Source organism: Hydractinia symbiolongicarpus, chromosome 3 (genome assembly GCF_029227915.1).
Source record: "Hydractinia symbiolongicarpus strain clone_291-10 chromosome 3, HSymV2.1, whole genome shotgun sequence".
NCBI classification, from domain to species: domain Eukaryota; kingdom Metazoa; phylum Cnidaria; class Hydrozoa; order Anthoathecata; family Hydractiniidae; genus Hydractinia; species Hydractinia symbiolongicarpus.
This window is the reverse complement of record NC_079877.1, coordinates 13,330,059-13,349,833: the sequence shown is the minus strand read 5'-3', so window position 1 is coordinate 13,349,833 and position 19,775 is coordinate 13,330,059. Positions and strand designations below refer to the sequence as shown.

Here is a 19,775-nt window from a genome sequence, read left to right as displayed (position 1 = left end):
AGCAGGTCTGTGGACAGGTCTTTCAATCTATTCATACTTCAGAACATTTCGACGGAGTGTACTATTTAAAATGGTTGTGTAGTTCTTGCCGCTAACCTTTCTTATTCGTAACTTGTAATAGTTACTATAGCAACCACCCCTTAACTCGAACTTTCAAAGAAAACGAAAATTTTTCGAGACAATAGAAGTTTGACTATCAGCGTTCGATTACTCCAAAAGATTTTGAGATGAAAGTTCAAGAAATGGATAGTTTTTATCTGCGCACCTGGAGCGGTTAAAGGATGGACGTAATCTAAGGACTGTAGAATTCGTGATCCATTGGCAAAAACATTTAGGCTGCGCTTTAAAATCAGGAATTTTCGCGAGCAGAAATTTTCGCCAATCATGTGCATCACAAAATTTTATGGAATTTGCGAGAATATATTTTTACGAATCAATCGATTTTTGACATTTCCCGTGTGTTTATTTTAGTAAATGCTCCTTTTCCATAAGTCAGGAAATAAAATTTTCAACTAAAAACATTTTTACTTCTATTTACATAACATAGGGTACTGATGTTCGCGATTGAACAGATTTCGATATTTCGCGGGGAATTTTTGGGATTGCTTATACAATGTAAATTTTTTATTATTTTTTACGTTCATATATTACGATATGGACTTAACATTAGTATGACCTATGACAGAAATTTTGCTCCACAAAAGGTATACTAACTAGGAATAATTAGTAGACAGAAAAGTTTTGTTAGTCCATTCTTGTCCCCAAAGCTCTTTGAGATAAACCGTTTATCTCAACAAAGAGCTCTGGAAACGAAAATGTCTTTGGCCGTAAATTCATACTTAGACAATAAAATTTAGGATGATAAGGTTTTCAACGAAAATAGTTGTAGGCGAATAAAAAGGTGTTTTAAACGTTCGATGCGCTGCTAAATAAATTTTAGTCATTTGTTGGGTTGCAGTGAACAGTTCCCAACATATCGTGACTTCAAGGCTTTTATTAAATTTAGAGGAGAATCGATGTTAAAATAATTGGTTCATTAACAAATATTATCGAAGAAGTTCAATTAATTGCAAAACAAAACACATTCCCAAACTAAGGAAGTGTAACACAAAAAGCCGAGAAAAAAATAACGTATTTTATATTTTTCAAGAATCGATCAATATTACTTAAAATAACTTCCTTACCCACAAAAAATTTCTTAAAAAGGCCAGTGACGTCATTGTGACAATAATAGCTAAAAAATCTAGGAAAGGGTACCTAAAAGTATGTGACTAATATTTTGATAAACGGAAATAAAAATAACAAATCAAATGATAAACCTGTCTGTCTGAGCGTTGTATCGGTTTTAATCAACCTCGATCCCAGGAGCTGTTGCCTCTTTTTTCATATCGAAAAGCAAAAGGAACATTTCGTTAGACCTGTCAATAAGTGCAGCACCGATGAGAGACAAAAAGACCTGGGGACAAGGTTAGGTTTTAATAAGCCAACAATCGGTGAGAATTTAATAAAGGGAGGATTGGAGATTAATTGCCGTTAAGGAAGTCAGAAGATGGGAATAAGGCTAATCCTCATACAAAATCTGTACATTTTTAGCCTGGTTATCTAAGCTTTCTTCAAGGACATTCAGGTTCTCTCATGGAAAAGCTTAGACGCAAACGAATATGTCGGAGCAATCCCTAAAACTTAAATCCACCGATTAACACAAAAATTATTTCTCAGAGCAAATCCCAAATTAAAATGAAATAAGAAGCACAAAGCCAGCGTGATCACATATAACCAGAGAATTAATTATAGTTGTTTGGGTAACCGAGGCCATTTGCGCTTAAAACAAAAAGATATTTCGATACTGATCACGTGAGTAAATAACAATGACAAATTAAAAAGCGCAGCCACGGCGACAAGTAATCTTTCTCACCTTAACTGTTCCGATTTCCCGATGGTTAGAAAAAATATGCTGGGTCTTCTGACTAGTATCTTTTAACAAAAAAACTATTTACATCAAATAAGAATGAAAGTATCTTAAGCGTAAACTTAAAAAAATTACTTCTTTGAAACGCGATCCATAAAGACCAAAACTAGGAATACAGTTGTGTTTGTCATTGAAAGCTTAAAGCTAAACGATTACGGATTCTTAGAAATCAAAGAACATAGATTTTATTGTTGAATATACTCTTGGAAGGAAGGATTAGGTAGGATCAGACTTACAAAATTTTATTTAATCTTTTATTTAATCTTTTTTTACTGTTACAAAGTTTGTTCAAAACAAATTTGAAATGTAACAAACGTTACTTTGGGGCAAGATTTATCTCGTATATTGTACCCAACCTCGTTCCCAGAAAGCTCTTTTTCTCTTTTTGACATTCTCGGACATTATAGCGTCCCTTAATCACTGATTAAAAATTTGAAATACAATGATCTTAATATGAATTTAAAAATGGTAGATAATAATAGAAAAGAAAGTTATTTGCAAAAATTGTCGATATTATATGGAAAAATACATTTGTTTATATATAAGAATATATTTTATATAAGAACTTGGAGGCTGAGAGTCTGGCAAATTCTAAGAATCAGCGTCTGATGGGTGCGTTGGTATAAAATTTTTTTGCATAAATAATGTTGATTTCATACTTTGAAGTTAAAAGTTATAACTTTTCAGGACCTTAAGCATTTCACAAATCTTAAATTGGGTGCTACGACCCTACTTGTGTTATTTGCACTTAAAACCTTAGGACATTTGTTGTTGCTGTTGTCATGTTTTTGTTTTTGTTGTTTTTGTCGTTGTTGTTGTTTTCGTCGTTGTTGTTGTTGTGTTTTTGTTGTTGTGCGGAATTTTTTATATATACTTGTCTAAATATATTTCTTTCGTTTGACGATTTCTAACAATATACTTGCTTGAAAAGATGTTAGTTTTGAGAAAATCAGAATGTGTTAAAAACATATTTATTTTTAAAACCAAAGTAAATAAATCCTTTAAAAATATTAGGCTACGCAAAATTATAATGTATTCTTGAATAAAAACGTTATAGTTTACAATTATTTGCTTGCTTTTAACAATTGATCAAAATGAAATTCAGCAATTCCATAATTTTTGAAGTCTTCTTTTCCCTTCGACGATTTTGATGATGACATTCTGGTCAATGTTTTGATTTTACTTGCCAGCTCTTTCATACCGGAATACTGCTCTGGTATAATTTCACCTTCCAAGAAATTGGTCAACTAAAAAAGTCAAGAGATTTTTTGTGCGCCGATATCTCCACAGTAATCAGAGCCTTTTGTCGTAATATTTGATCGCATGAAGAAATTTTTTACCCATAGTTTTTAAAATATTACTAGTGAAAAAAATAGTATATATTTTAGGGGCGCAATTTTGGAACTATACGATAAAGCGCGTTGAAGTAGTAGAGAGGGGCGTACTTTAAAAGGGGCGGCCATCAACTATCGTTCAAAATAAGCAGTAAAGTATAAACTGCTGTTTAAATATACGCCCACTTATGGGAATATTTGAGGTGTGTATTCACGAGATAAAGGCACTCATGTAAGCCTAAAAGAATGCAAACGAACAAAACATATAGTACGTACGTCAACGTCATTATATTTGTCGTTCGACATTTGATGAAGACACAACACTTCATCCGTCACATTTCTCTCCAGTGCAAGAGCTGCTCGTAAGACATGAAGAGCGTTGTTCCATTCTTGTTTGGATGGCTGAAAACAAAAACATCCTCCATACTAAGAAGTTTTTTTGTTCTATTCCGTTAAATATAACTAGTGAATCATGCATTTTAAAAATAATCTCCTAAAATACAATGCTGCGTTAGCAAGACAATACATCCTCCTCCCAAGCGTCTTTTGATGAGTTGTTATTACGGAGCGGCCAACCGCTGTAAGATTATACAAAAAGGAAAAATATCCTGGGTACGAAATTGAAAACAACAATTTTACTGTTTGCTGCTGAATAAGTGCATTTTTTTATTTAGCTAGCGATTAACTATTAAAATCATTTGCATATTTTTTCCTAGTTGAAAAATATAAGAAGTACAACTGCCGTAGAGAGGAACCACAAACGGAAGAACTTACCGCAGGTAAATTGTATAGCTCCACTCTCCCACCTCGTTTTGCTTGGTACTTCATAAACATTTCAGCATGTTTTAACTCCTCCATAGCTGCATCGTGAAAAAATTTAGTGAAGCCATCCATGTCTTGATCTTCACGTCGAAAGAAATACGACTATAATAATAAATCACATGTACGCTCAATCAAATTAACCAACTTATCCCTCTAAAGTCTCTATGCGCTTGTTAATATCGGGGGCAGCGTCTTTAGGTAGAAGGCCCTGGGAACGAGGTTAGTGAATTAAGAATTTTTATTATTATGCTAGCAGTGAAACATAAAAACTTTCGGCTTATCAAGCTAGACGTAAAGCAATTTATAAGTTTTTGTTTTAACATTGTTTTGGATGATTTGTTTGTTGATAACAGGTGCACTTACCATGCTGAGGTAATTGTAGAATGCGTTCAGTTCCATTTTTATTTGATGGTTAACCAATAATTCCAAATCAACTGTGTATGGATAGATTCTGGTGATTGTTTCTAAAAGTTAAAAGTATTTAGATAGATATTTTAGGCTTAATACTCCGTAATAACGGCTCAGGGGGGGCACAAAACCCTGGGGACGAGGTTGAAGAAAATTCATTGTTTGGAAAAAGTGTTCAGACTGGAAAAGTTAGTGTAAAAAACAATTTTAAATTTGTTTCCAAAAAACTATATTTTTGCCACTTACCATGTGTTAATCTATAAATGAGAGGTTGTTTACGAAGTTCCATAACCAAAATTATAGGCGAACAAAAAAAGAAAACCGCGTAAACCATCAACCTCATCCCCAGGACATCTTGTATCTTTTTTGACATCGTGCGCCGATACGAACGCCGTCGCGATAAAAAAAAGAGACAATGAGCTCTGAGAACGAGGCTGATAGGTCATTACTGTATAAAAAGATATTTAAAGAATAAGAAATTCAAAAATTAACAGAATAGTTTTTCAACTATTCTATTGATTAAATAGTATATCCTACCGGTGAAATCGCTGGAAAACACTGAAGATTTTTTCAAGTTATCTTTCTATAACATAATAATATATAAACTTCTTCGCATTACAAACACAAACAAAATAATATATTTATTTCATAAAATAAAAGTAAAAATTATTCTTTAATTTTTGTCTTACCAGCCTCTTTTCCATCCACTTGCAGTCTCGATTTCCTGCGTACACTACCACAACCATTAAGAATAAACACAAAATTTGGTTCTGCATTTTCGCTGACTAAAAAATATTAAAATAATTTAGCATTTCACGTCGTGACAAATTAGAAATGTCCTGAAAGATATCTAGTTTAAAGATCTGCTGTGGGGAGCTTTCTCAATATAATTGAAACGCCTCTACTTTTTTACCAGAGATAAAAATTATTTTTATTTACCACACCGTTCAAGGGAAGTCAAAAGCAGCGCAAACGGTTTTCAAAAATGACATTGCATCAACAATGTTCGCCCAGTATAACTTTGCATAAATTTGTTTTTTTGTAAAAGATCTTTATCATTTTTAAATTACAAAATCTATACTTATTTTGAACTAAGTGAAACGAGGCGAATTTAATCTTAAACAACCTATTCGGCCGTGGGACATCTCCGAGTCTCCTCTCAAATCTTCTATCGTTACATTTAAATAAAATCAAAAAATAAGGAAGCTGGTGAAAAAGTACAAAATAAAAGAATAACAAGTTACCTGCAGTAAATTTGCGAAAACTTTTTTGTTAGCCTAACAAACACTGTTGCTGAGTCTAACGCCGCTTTCGTCTCTCTGTTTTTATCACAAGATGCATTCTTATTGATGAAATGGACACCTTGTTGACAAAAGCATCAAGTTACAAGTAGAAAGGATCTGGGGACGAAGTTATAAATCCCAGAATTAATTTACGCTCTATAATTTTGTTTGCTGCTGTTCTACAAAATTTTAGCTATTCTTAAAAACGGTTTATATGGTTAGCAACCTCGTCCTTAGGGGTTCATGCCTTTTTGACATTGAGGTCGGCGATGCTGTTAGGCGTCAAGTAAGCGCTAGCGGTTTTGACATCAAGCATTTTTAAAAGTAATGGAAAATTTACTTTGGAAAGATGCTATGACAGAAACCCGCTCCTCAATCTTTGGAACAGAAATACATCCATATAATTATTTATATAAACGAAGTGCTACATTATGACCAATTTTATCCCCAGCATTTTTTAGTCTTTTTTACGGTATATTCTTAGAAGCGTGTGCACCACACACAGGTTTAAAAACAAACACAATAGGCTTTCAAGTCAATATTTAAATTAGTAAGACACGTGATACTTGATATAGGTTTTGTTCTAGCAATTATAAGAAAAGGTAGGAATAAGAGCCAAATATAACAACTGTAAGACAGTACCGGATATACCAACTTCGTTACTAATATTTTTTTTCTGTTTTGTGCAAGCCACATATTAAGAACGAAAAAGCCAACCTCGTCCCCAGGCTCATTTTTCTCTTTCTGACAATCTCGCCAAATTGCCCTGGGGACGAGGTTGCGAAAAAGCCTTTAAAATGCGATTGAGAAAACGTGATATTAATCTTTTCCAGTCCAAAATCACAGTCAACTTGCCTTCTTCAACTTCTGTGAACAAAGTTGAAGCACCGTTAGTCCTAATCATTTTTGAAAAAATTCGTCGATTTTCCAGTGCAGGAGCTCTAGCCAGAGACGAAGAAAGTGTGAATCTATAGGATTGATATCTCACGCTCTGTTTAGTTGAGCGATTGGTGTGTTTGCACAACTTTATTGGCTCAAATTGGAACTTTAAAATGCAATAGGACCCTCGTTGATAGCAGTAGGAACTGAGGAGGCTTTTTGGGGTAAAAAATTTCAACAATAATGATAATAATAACCGTTCTAAGTTACGAAAACAAATTTATGTGAAGTAAATCGACATTCCCTGATCTTGTAATTTTCTTGAAAATATTAGTTTTATACCAATAAAACTTTAATAGTTTCACCAAGCATGCAAATTTTTTCGAAACCTATTTTTCGCGTTGCGAAACTCAACCTCCGGCGGTATGGTACAAGACTCGCAAAACACGTGCAGTGCTCTAAAATTTAGAGGATCTCTCATCAGTCAGTATAATACGTCATTACATACACGTGCACAACTGACGGAATCGCCTAATGTGTGGCAATCGTAGATTTTGTAAGTTCCTAAATAATACCTAATGTAAATTAACGAATAACGAAGAATGTTCATGTCTACGAATAAGACAATGGAGTATCATAAAATCATATTTTAGTTTCATATCTTCTTTGTGTTACATAACTCAGTCAATCTTTGACGTATTGTTAAATAAACATGCGTCTAAGTTTTTAAGCCACGCCAAATAAACAAAATACTGTCAAAAATATATCACGCACGCACCATCACACGCCTGCATACTGAAAAAAGGTCTGAACACAAACAAAATACTAACAACGCTACACAATAAGACGATATTGAAAATTATGATGTGGCTATGGAAAACAAAAACATCACGTGACTGATTGATTCTAAAGTTTTGTCTTTGAATTTATAAGAATTTATGATATTTCATGAATCTTTGAACTTTTAGAATCTTAGGCTGGGATCCCTTTCCTGGTCACGTTTTAGCTAAAACAGTTTCGTGCCTTCCAAAAAGGGTGTGGCAGTTTCTTGGCGCTTTCTCGGCCTTCATTTTGTGACTATGGTGAAAGGAAGATAAAGGAAATTTGAAGCGTATCGCACACAAACACAAGTTCCAACCATGTTACATTTATACTCTGATAAAATAACACGTCTCCAGATTATCTAAAAAACACACATCGTATAATACGAAAGTTATTTACATGTAAAGGATAAAAACATCTATATATTGTCAGCGTATTCAACATTTCTGTTCACTCAACAAAAACGTTAAAAATATATCTTGGCTTATATCAAGTCATATCCATGTTTATTCGCTTTCGTCTACTTTAGCTTTCTTCTTCTTTTTCTTCTTCTTTTTATCTTTCTTCTAAAGTGAAAAATAAATAAATAAATAAAACACAACCGTGGCCAAACCCTGTATTTCTCGAACAACCAGTTTCATTACCTCATCGCCACTAGATGGTTCTTCCTTTACGACAACATTCTCTACTTCTTCTTTATCTGCTTGTTCTTTCTTCTTCTTTTTCTTTTTTTCCTTCTTTACTTTCACTTTCTCTTCATCACTACTACTACCTTCGTGTTTCCTCTAAAAATAATGGTTAGAAAATCATATTACAAGTGAAAGAGCTGTCAAAACACTTGACTAGCTCTCACGAAGCTATACTTAAAGAAACATCATGTGATGCCAGGGTTCAATAGGTCGACTGCCTTTTAGCAACAACAAATTCATTATGAAATTTTTGTGCGTATTAGGTTTAGTGCACATTTAATTTTCGCGCACCTCTAACGGGCAAAATATATATAAAAAACTTTCATGGACAAATTAAAGCATCGCTTTCTTAAAAATATAAAGCTTAGGAAAGGAGTAGCTTTGATGTATAAATGATGATTAAAAGTTTTATCGATCCTAAATTTGCAACAGAGATTACTAATGATTGTTTGAAGGTATTGAAGGTAAGGAGTCTATATGTCAACCGGATTCATCAGGGGAATCATAAGAAATCCAGAGACGTTTGTAAGGAGTACTTAACGCATTGCAATAAAAATTACAAAACCCAGGAACCAAAGGTTGGCGTAAAGCCATCATATAAGCTGTGGCCGGCCGAGCCAAACTCATAAAATTTTAATGGGTTTGTCTCGGTAAAACTGATAGAAAAATTTTTATCCGTGCCAAACCTAATTGGCTTGACTTCATAAAAACAAATGCGGAGTCCTGCTAAAGTATGGGCGTAAAGTTTTAAAACTGATGTTTTAAAAATGTTGTTAATTAATACAGCTAACCATCTTGAAAATCATTGTGTGATTCAGTTCGGCTGGGCTTAATTTCTGATAAAACAGTGAGTCGAGCCAGGCCGATTCAAGGTGTGCTGAAAAATTAAAAGTTCGTCCCCGTTCTTCACAGCTAATCTAATGGGCCTTAAATTGTTGTCTGGGTACTTGCAACACAAGTTTAGCGTAAATGATGGAAATGTTTCAAAAAGAAAGTACCTTATTATTTGCGTTGTTCTCTTCGCGTGCCTTTGCTTCTTCATCTAATTTCTCTGCATTTACTTGACTAAAAAACAAAATTAAAGTTTAACTCACCACAAACAAGCTCAAACGAATATATAACATTTATTTTTTAGCAGGTAATCTAGATATTTTACCTACCTGTAATTTTTGTAGTTTTTCCAATCATTTGGTGTGCTTTCGTTTGGCTTACCATACTTGTCTAACAAACCACAAGCAATTAACTTCTTCTTTTCGATGGCCTAAAACATGCCCGCAAATTAAATACCAGTATCTAATAAATTTAAATGCGCAATGGAGCAAAAATTCAACCAGGCAATCGCGATTAAAAAGGATACTAAACTTATTAACGTAAATAATAAAGTTCAATTATATATTTTGCTGCGATCATTTAACATTTGTGGAAAATAAAGTATAACATTTCATATTCGAATTCAGAGAAAAAGATATAGCAGGAAATTCTGCATGAACTGCCACCAAATTAATAATTCACATTTCATTAGATGTTTAAAATTACATTTCCTAAAATGTGAAAAGCTGCAAATAAAATTTGAAAAGCTATAAAAATATCCCAAAGCGAGTGTTGTTTAGTAAATACTAAACATAATTAAATTTCCCCTTTCAAATGCTGAATTGATATCAAGTTTTCACGAATTCCCTCATTCGGTGACATTCATGACAGCAAAACTTAGTTCATATGTATTTAATTAATACCTTTGGGCCAAGACCCCATTTTCTTGGATATGTATCTCTTTCCATGATGACTCGTTTAATCTTGGCGACTACCCCATGATCACACGTAGCTATGGTAGCTGTGCTCATAAGGGCATTGCCTATTTCGAAGAAAAAAAAGTAAATGTAAAGTCACCAAGAAAAGTTGTTGTCAAGCAAGTAATAAATTAAAATAGCTAATAATAGGACCTAAGAATTATGTGCCCAAAACTTCGATTGACAGGCCAAAACAGTAGAAAAATTTAACAATTATGTGGACATGGTTTTGTCCTATGTCATAAAATAGTAGCTCGAATGACAGCCTTACCAACTGCTATGGCTTCCCCCTTTGTTGTCATCATTACAACGTCTTCATTAAGTTCGATACCAGACTCATATCTGAGTATACCTGGCAACATAAGTTTGGCACCATAACAAATAGCATTTACCTAAGGTTAAGAAAAAAGTAGATTCACTAGTTATCAAAGGGAAGATATCAGTTTTACATTTTTAAATATAATATAGAAAGGTATACAAAAAAAAGAGAAAATAAATAGGTTTTCTACTTTATATGAAAAAAAAACATGACGGAGAAAGAATGTCACTTACAGCACTGTCTTTAATAACTAATCGTTTGTGAGATAACAACAGTCTTTCAAGTGGTTTAACAACTCTTCGTAGGTAAGACTCTAGAACAGATTTTTGAACAGATGTTACTGTGTTTAGAAAAATATTGCAAACACATTTCTGAAAAAGAATCAAAGAAAAGGCATATTTTACAGAAAACAAAAGTTATTCCAATTAAAATACTCAACTTACCATCTTTTGTATTGTCATATACCCACTGAGCATCCATAACATCATGCATAGTCACCAACCCTTCCTATATACAAATTTAAGTGTCTATTAGAACATATGCAAATATGGCTTATCGAAACTATAGACTAACAAAGATAGACTAACAAGATAGACTAACAAAGATAGACTAACAAAGACAGGCACTTCAGCATTCGAGGCTTGGGAAATAAAAAATGACTTAATTCACTTACGTTTTCTGACTGAATTCCAGAACGTACTCGACGCAATTCTTGCATATGACCACCAACTCCAAGAATCAAACCAAGATGAACACAAAGTGTTCTAACATAGGTGCCTGCCTCACACGACATCCAAAACACACCTATAGACGAAAGTATTGTTACTGTTGCTGTCTTCACAATAAGATAAAAGTAAAGTAAGCAGCTTCCATCTTTTTTTATGTAGTGTGATCATATTTCATTTTTTAAAAACATAAACCTACCTAAATGTTTTTCTTCATCATACTCTAATAATTTGCTCTCGTATATTGTCCTCACACGAAGCTGTCTTTTTACAGCTGAAATTAAAGGCGGTCTTTGAAACAAAGCACCTGTCAGCGTTTCCAAAGCCTAAAACAAATTTTTCTTAATAATCATTGTTAGTTTTATCAACTTCTGAACATAAAGCAACTCTACAAAAGGATTTAAAGTAACTGAAAAGACAACAAATTCTATTTTAACAAGCCTATCAATAAGATAAAAGCACTTGCACAATAAATTGTGCATCACAAGCTTTGATAATTTTGTTTGCGTGAGCGATTTCGAAATGTAAATATTATGAAAAAAAAAGTCTAAAATGTGAATTAACAAAATTTCTTTAACCCTGTACACTGCACAGGGGTTGCTGTTAATTTTTTTCAGACATAAAAAAAATTAAAATCAGAACAGCTGCATTTTGGAACATAACTCATTGACACAACAGACAGACTGCATACAAACCTGTGCTAGTTTATCTCTTCCTTCAATCGCATCATGAAGTCTAAGTATACCAACATATTCTTTGCCTAAGTTAATCATAAAACCACAGAATCATTTTTTGGGAATTTTTTATGAAATACTTAAGAAATTCTCAACATGAAAACTTAACAAGACGATACCAATAGTGATTTACCTGCACCCTGTTGTGATTTAACCAATCTAGTGGCTCTGTCAATACAAACTATCAAGCAACCAGTGACTTTAGGGTCCAGGGTTCCACTATGTCCTGTTTTTTGAACACGCAAGATCTTTTTGATCCATGCCACTACCTAAAATGTTTACAGATGTTTTAAAAGGTGGCAAAAAGGCAACGTCATAACAAAAAATTGAAGGAAACATACTTCGTGTGAGGATGGATTTGCCGGTTTGTCAAGATTAATAAAACCAGCTCTAAAAAGTAAATGTGATTAACAAGAATATATTCTATGTAAAAATTATAATACACATAAATCGAAATAAATAAAACAAAGCACTTACGCAAGAAAATCTTTTAAAGATCGTTTCAATGGTGAACTACCACATGGTATGGGTGTGTAGTGTCCAGTTCTAACATTTAATCTGTCATAATTCTGTAGACAAGAAAAGCAAGACGGAACTGACTAAACGCTATTGAGGTTGCTCATGTAAACATGGGGTTAAATGTTTTTAACGTACCAAAACTAATATGACTAGTGTTCTTGACCAATAAAACAAACCTGAAGCACTAGGTTTATGTACACAATCACTAAAGTGCAGTTACTGAATAGAAATTCTTAGTGGTACCATTTTTGAACACAAAGAGAGAAGAATTACCAGGAATTTACCTTTAGAAGTAAAGGCCATTTAGAAGTGTCAAGTTTTGGTATCACCGAGGTTGGCTTGATCATATACTCATCCTCCTAAATTTTTGTATACATTAAAAATTAAACACAATGGAAATGTCATGCCGTGTCGTGTAAAACAGGGTTTTAAAAAGTATACAGTTCTAAATTTAAAAACCAAAACATCAGAATGGAAAGGAAGAAAGAAAGAAAAAAGTAAAATTAGTGGTATATGCGATCATTTATCTTTATTATTTTTACTTGTAACATTTTCTTAGTTGCCGGTACTTTCGAGTCCTAATTCGAATCCTGTATACATACTTTAAATATTACGCTTTGTTTGGTTAAACTAACAGACAATATTTTTAACATCTGCTACTCAATAATCTTTATGATTATAAAAGATAAGATTCATGAAGTTTATTTTCCAAAATCAAAAAAAGTAATGTAATGTAAGAAGTAATATTCAAAATGGTATCTGTGTCTAAAGAGGCTACAAATACTTTTTTGGTTAACATTTGGAACAATTCTTTTATAAAGCATTCAACACTTTATGTACTACTGTAATTACCAAATAGACTTACCGATCCTTCATCAGCATCTAAAATAAAGAAATAGAAACTGAAAATAAAATGCAACACAAACATGAACACTGTTTAATTTTACAACATTTAGAAAATGTGAGAACGAAAAGAGATTTTTAAAAAATCAAAAGACTTGTTAACTAATTTTTTAAGCTCTAAATATATAAGTTCAACATTGTTTTATAAATTGGGTTCCCTTTAACTGCGTCAGTTTATTCCTGTAAAAATTCCTCAAAACAAAGAATTTTCACTGCAAAACTTTTACTATGCAAAAATCTCCAAACGTGAAATGAGACAAATGATTTATTTGCCTCTGGATGTCTTATTCTTCAGTATACTGAATACAATACTTATATTTTAAAAAACTTTTAGGCATATGGGAGCTAGTATGAGCTAATTAGAGAGATCAGCTGTAAAAACTGCTATAACGACCACCAGTATAACAGCCACCATATGGACTGTGCTGGTACCACATGGCCTGAGCATCATCATCATAACAAATAAGGCAGCTGTTACTACATAATTAGCACTTTACTGTATAACTATGTTCTTGAAACGAGAATGACTACCCTCAGTTTAAGGAAAAGGGGCTTTATGCCCTTATAAGTATCGATATGCCGATACCAATAAGTATCGATATCAAAAAAAATTGTAGAAATTTAAGCAAAAAATATCTCTACCACATGATTAGCTGTATAAGCAGCTAATTATACAGTACATGTACCTTATAGATGAATTCCAGTGTTTACATTTTAAGCAGTAAGCTCATTCGGCTCTGACATTTGGGTGGCAGGAAAAACAACCATAGAAATGCTCTCTCTCTCGGGCCAAATTAACCACTTGTGTATTGACAGGCAGGTATTTGTAACCCGAGGAAGATGACTAATCTGTGGGATTTCCCTCATTGGATAATATCCAGAGAGTCTGCCTTTCCCATATTAAATATGTATCTAAAGTCTGTTATTCCAGTTCAGAAATAACAACCATAGAACTGGTAAACATTAGCTATCTAAATGCTATTGCTGAGAGCATGTTTAAGACATTAAGGAGGACAGTCATGGTTCGTCGGATAATGTTTATTTTTTGAATTTGAGTTTGGTGAGCCAAATTTTTAAAGCTATCAAAAAATATTTTATGGTACTAGTTTCATTAATTTTTTTTGTGTCTCTCATATAAACTGTCAAGCTGAGAACTGCTTTGTTTCGATCAAAGTTTATTTTTTTTCTACTTTTTTTACCTGCCCTCCACTCCCCTTGCAAACATGGCGAAAAATATTGCAATGTTTATTTTTTCCTCTACCATTTTTTAAAGTGACTGCAAAAATAATTATGAGAATATTAAAGAACAATGATATAATAAAGCTAATATTTGAATTTTAAATTTTCAGGTAGTTCATCCCAAACTCTCTTTTTTCCCTTCCCTTATTAAAAATATCAAAAAAAAGAAAAATAATGAGTTTAGTTTACTAGAGGGGCGTTAGGTAAAACAAAGTAATCATCAGTCCATTTCTTCACACAAAGGCATTCTCAGGACTTTTAATGAATTCAAATAAATCAGAAGGCATCAATCTACACTCGATAATAGTTTATAACCTTAACAATATTTCCATGATGGAATCCATCTATAATTAACTTACATTGCTTAACGATCCTGTTACAAGGTGATTATCAGTATGTGATTTTAAATTTGTTTGTCCCACCCAGATAACCAGTTCTTACAGTTAGGGACAACTGAAAATTAGACTTTTTCTCCTAAATAAGCTAGTAGCTAAATTAGGAGATTTTTAATAGCTTAACTTGTAGAGAATAGTCTATTTAGGAGATGGAAAATTTTAATCAATGATATCTTCGCAATCTTTGTTGGTCGCGTTACTATTTTTTCTGTACTACTTACTGACTTAATCAGCTTTGCTTAGGTCAAATTTCATAGAATTTGCATGGCGGATATAAAAGTTATACATGTCAACGTGCCCACCAACCAAACTCGTTTCCATCGACTAGAACAAGGTCCAGGCAAGATTGTCCAATTAGCTTATTTTGTCATGATAGCATAATTAGGACATCATAGCCAAACATTCACCATCTTTTTTCAAATCAGAATAGTCTATTTCTGCGGTTTATAAAAACACACCGGAAGAAAACGTTGTGCGCATGCGGATTAGCGGCAAAATAAACTAAAACCAATATCTTCAAAACGCACCAAAGCATTTACGAAAATAATACTTCTACACCCGGGGGAGGTTTGTTAGATCATTTTACCCTGAAAGATCAGTGCGACCACGGACCAGTTAATGTTGATAGCCTAGTTTGTAGATAAATTTCGCCTAATTTGTCTATCATAGCCTATTTAGGCGGAATAGTCTAATTTGCAGTTGTCCCTAACTGTCTTAGCTGACTGATTAAAGCTTACCTCTCGAGAAAAATCAAGTTGACCTAAATCGATTCATAACATATTCAGAAAAAACAATTTAACATTTATTTTGTTAAAATCACTACAGTATTCAAGAAACCAGACAATGTTTACCTCGTTTTTAAGCCTTCATCTCACTTGTTTGCCATTTTGCAAGTGAGCATTTAAGAGTATAATTATGCGCCTGACGTCACTAGTTAGAACCTCACATTCGGACCACTCATTTTACTTCCGAGTTCTTTGAATTTAGAAAGAAAAACACAAAAAGAAGAGGGTTAGTAGATTTTTTCATTTTTATCGTCATTCACCGAACTCTAATTCGAATTTGTTTACATATTAAAACTCAATGATCAAATTAAAAATATTCACGGATTCTAACTCGCAATAGCAACGACACTCCCGCTTCGCTCGTCTTATCTTACACTTTCCAGACTTGCACCACGTCCTTACAGCAACAGCAACACGTGAAGCGACTTCTTCTTGAATAGTATCCTCATCACGGCTCTCCCAACTGAAATCCGAGTCAGTGCTTGGTCTAGTATTTCGCCTGCTCAAATTGAAATTTTACCACATTTTCCCTGTTGCTCATTTTTTTTTTGCTTAACAACTTCTGGGTATTGCAATTGAATGATGATTACTCAACCGAAGTTAGTATTCATTTTCAAAGTTTCCTGATATTTTCACGGGGGTAAAAATACTCATTACCAATGAATTTCACTATTAAAGTTTGAGTAAAGAATTTCAATGCAGAAGATGATTTACGATCTTCTAACAGGTGATGTCAGAGCACTTAAGGTGAAGAAATTTATAAAACAACATTGCGGATGTTTTACCTCGTGTCCGAGGTGAATTTTTTAAACTTTGAATAGGCATTATTAACTTATAAGTGCGAATTAAGGAAAATAAACTTTATATTCGTAAATCACGTATGAATATGAGCCAATTTAGGTCAACTTAATTTTTCTCGGGAGGTAAGCTTTAAAGGATAAAACCTGCTTTCTGAGACAGCTACCTGAGAGGCTGTTCGCCTTACAGGTGTGTTTTTATATAAGACCACAAATTACTTAAGACGAATACTTTCTTTCAAGTCCACAGATTACCGTCTTATCCAGGTTTAACTGTAGCTAGCTAGTTAGCAAAGACAATAAACTAACCTTGCTTCTTGCTTTTCTTTTTTTCTAAATTATAAAAAAAAGACTACTAATTTATACGCAGTTATTTTGTTATACAGTACGTGGGTATATATTTGTCAATATAACATGTAATATATGATTACGGTAGCTATGGGACATAAAGAATGACAATCTTACTTTTGACTTCAATATCCGCCATTCCGCGTCCTTCTTCACGTGGTAAATATTGCGCTGCAAGAGGTTGACTTCGTGCTCTAACTTTGTGTCTGACGCCACTTTACCAAAGCCGCTAAGCATTTTTTCCCTCATTGACACACTACACCAAAGCGTGGTCAAGCACATTCTCTCGTTCTCAGACTTCTTTAAGATAAACCTAAATTTTGAGGTTTATCTCAGAGAGATCTGGGGACAAAAGTGTTGTCAGCAGTATTTTATGAAGCAGTAAATACAAGGTCATAGCATCACTAAATAGTCGGGGTAGTTTCAGTTTATTTTAAAAACATGAGTAAGACGTTTCCTTATGTTTAACTTATATCGCACTGAAATCGAGTTAGAATACAGTGCCACGCTCTAGGTTTTTGTTTACAAAATTCTCCAAGAATCTCCGGAAATCTTCCACTCTATTGTCGACACGATACATATGGGTCTACAATCCCGGACAAAATATTTGGAACTTTTGAGGAAAATCCTCTTCTTGCCCCCCCCCCCCTTGCCAAATAGGGGGAAGGGTAAAAACATGTAAAATGTGAAAAGTTCCAATACATTTTGTCCGGGATTGTAGTACCCCCTTACCCACATTGGGCACAGAAAGTCCAAGTCAATGCAGGTCATAATCTGGAAGAATGGAACTTATTTTTGAGCTGTTGAGATACCTTTGATTGGTTCCGGACTTACTCTCGCAGAAATCATGACTAGGAACGTGACGAGCAATTCCGGGCTACTGCGGTGCGTGTTTAGGTAAAAGCGAAAACATCTCTAACAATAAGACCAAAATGTCAGTATAGTGATGATGTTACCTTCACCGATTTAAATTTCGAGCCGCTGTAAGTGCTAGTGTATAGCTGAATTACTTGAGAAACCGATTAAATACATTGTTTCATGAAATGGTGCAAAATGCTCTCACACTTTCTACAGCTGCCATATCAGCATCACCTTTGTAACATCGTCGCAAGAGCGAACCGCTAGGAAACCCTACCAAATTAGATCTTGTTCCTTTAAAACCAATACCCTCTTCGCTAGCGAATACCTCTTTCCAATTCATTGAGTTAAAATAACTTGAACAAAAAGTTTTCAGTGTTTAGCCACAATTGATGGGGCGAAATGAATTCACCGAAGGACGCATAAAATTAGCCCTGGCTAATTTCATGAACCAACTTTGCATGTGTTAATTTCCGACTACCAGCAATTTGGTACAAATATCCCACTGTAACATTGATGGAAATCACCACGTGCACAGACTCTTGGCCTCAAGCTAAGCTCTCGTCATGGATGACTTTATCAGCTGGATTTACAAATAACCTGTTTCCATAGAACTAGTCGCTGCTAACAAGCTCTCAGTCTCCATTGAAGATGTCATACTAATTCGTTTGGATCTTTAATTCCCACTTTAATTCTCATTGTCACCATGCCAAAATATACTCTCGCGAATTTTTTCGCGAGATGCAATTTTTCAAAACATTTTTAAGACAAATTTTGGGGTAATAAGTCGTTGCGTTTGCTTAAATTCGAATTGTGACCACCTACCCAGGTCCTGATAATGATGATTCTACTGGGATCTCGATTTCGATATTGGTGAAGAACGAAAAGCCTTTTTATAAAAAAAAGCGTATAGAATAAAAACATACGTGAAAATTATGTAGTAGAAATTGACCATTCGCGAAAACATATTCTCGCGAAATTTAATCAATTTGCGAAATTAAATTCTTGCTAAATTATATTCTCTCGAAATTATATTCCATCAGTGTAATGTAATGACCACAGAGGCAGAACTATGATACATTTTACCAAAAAAGCAACGGGGGATTCTACTTATTGAGAGTATGATGGACCTCGGTATCCTACCAGCTAACTTACCAGCTGCTGATAACACTCCACCTGTGACTGTTACTTAGCACCAAGCGAATAATCTTGCCACCCACACTAGTTGCATGCAAACACCTGCTAATTCACTTGCAGCTTGCTTCTGTTTATCAAGAATGATAATACCTGACATATCTGACAAATAGCCGTTTAAGAGCGTATTAGAAAATAACTCTAAATTGAAGCATCGGCTGCCGGATTATTATGCTTCTTTCACCTTTACAAATGCCTTTATATATCACTTCCATGTACGACTGGCCCACCTGTTAAAATTCATCACATAAACGAGAATGTCATCTCAAAAGGCTGTACATACACCTGAATTGATACTGCTTCACAGGCAGCAGAAAGTCCATAATGGCCACATTCGTATTGAAGCTTTACGAGTAATTAAAAGCTACCGTATGGAAGACTTGTCTTATTATGCGATGGGATGACCCTCGTAGAACTGTGAATCTGGCACCACTGTAAAAAATTGCAAATGTGGGACATTTGCTTCTCCCTCGTCGTTTTAATCAGGTTGAAAAGTTCTACCAAATTACATGGAAAATAGTCGTAGACGAATGGAATGGTTTCACAGTGTACTGTTACATAAATCCATGTTCATCACCCGCTTGGAAGATGGGTTCCCTTACCACACCACAAAGCTTCGTCGGGTTTGAAAATAGCTACAACTGCCGCTTGTACGTTGTCCGATTTTAAGCGCAAGGAATGCATCACTGATGGCTCCAAGCGTCGGTGGATGACAATACTCTCTTGCAAAATCTGGGACAGTCTGGCATCATCTAAAGCAAGCGAAATACTCCACTTAAGGCTGTCAAGCCCTAATCGTTGTCACTGATCACAAGCCTCTCGTAAAAATTCTTGTTTGTCGCACTTTGGACAAGATATCAAACAGGCGTATATTTAGTCTTAGATGTTTAATCAGCAAAGATAATCTTTGGAAGACCGCTTTGATATTTTTTCTCCTTTTTAGCGTTCAACAGAGCATTTTCATTC

General features: G+C 34.2%; 2 protein-coding genes across 2 annotated transcripts; both read right to left on the bottom strand.

Moving 5' to 3' along the window:
- Positions 1-2,985: 2,985 nt before the first annotated feature.
- LOC130635830 (ferritin heavy chain B-like) lies at positions 2,986-5,933 on the bottom strand. The gene is made up of 7 exons (XM_057445319.1): positions 5,778-5,933; positions 5,223-5,318; positions 5,071-5,116; positions 4,489-4,589; positions 4,078-4,227; positions 3,580-3,705; positions 2,986-3,216 (listed from the first exon to the last, which is right to left on the bottom strand). The coding sequence occupies exons 2-7, from the start codon at positions 5,307-5,309 to the stop codon at positions 3,034-3,036; spliced, it is 693 nt and encodes a 230-aa protein (XP_057301302.1). The 5' UTR covers positions 5,310-5,318; positions 5,778-5,933; the 3' UTR covers positions 2,986-3,033.
- Positions 5,934-7,327: 1,394 nt separating this feature from the next.
- LOC130635828 (H/ACA ribonucleoprotein complex subunit DKC1-like) lies at positions 7,328-17,012 on the bottom strand. Its single transcript, XM_057445316.1, has 18 exons — positions 16,875-17,012; positions 16,719-16,742; positions 13,156-13,172; positions 12,575-12,649; positions 12,249-12,340; positions 12,113-12,161; positions 11,905-12,040; positions 11,733-11,797; positions 11,237-11,363; positions 10,986-11,116; positions 10,756-10,819; positions 10,546-10,625; positions 10,265-10,385; positions 9,940-10,058; positions 9,367-9,467; positions 9,205-9,271; positions 8,162-8,302; positions 7,328-8,083 (listed from the first exon to the last, which is right to left on the bottom strand). The coding sequence occupies exons 1-18, from the start codon at positions 16,894-16,896 to the stop codon at positions 8,024-8,026; spliced, it is 1,491 nt and encodes a 496-aa protein (XP_057301299.1). The 5' UTR covers positions 16,897-17,012; the 3' UTR covers positions 7,328-8,023.
- Between the last annotated feature and the right edge of the window lie 2,763 nt (positions 17,013-19,775).

What these genes read in the sequence shown, in the direction of transcription:
- LOC130635830 (XM_057445319.1), bottom strand. Translation starts at nt 5,309, where the DNA reads ATGCAGAACCAAATTTTGTGTTTATTCTTAATGGTTGTGGTAGTGTAC. An exon ending in TCTACAATTACCTCAGCATG is followed by an intron (nt 4,228 to 4,488) that starts GTAAGTGCACCT and finishes TTATTATTATAG; the next exon opens with TCGTATTTCTTTCGACGTGA. An exon ending in ACAAATATAATGACGTTGAC is followed by an intron (nt 3,217 to 3,579) that starts GTACGTACTATA and finishes TGACTTTTTTAG; the next exon opens with TTGACCAATTTCTTGGAAGG.
- LOC130635828 (XM_057445316.1), bottom strand. Translation starts at nt 16,896, where the DNA reads ATGGCGGATATTGAAGTCAAAA. An exon ending in GGCGGATATTGAAGTCAAAA is followed by an intron (nt 16,743 to 16,874) that starts GTAAGATTGTCA and finishes TTTATAATTTAG; the next exon opens with AAAAAAAGAAAAGCAAGAAG. An exon ending in TCTTTAAAAGATTTTCTTGC is followed by an intron (nt 12,162 to 12,248) that starts GTAAGTGCTTTG and finishes TTTACTTTTTAG; the next exon opens with AGCTGGTTTTATTAATCTTG.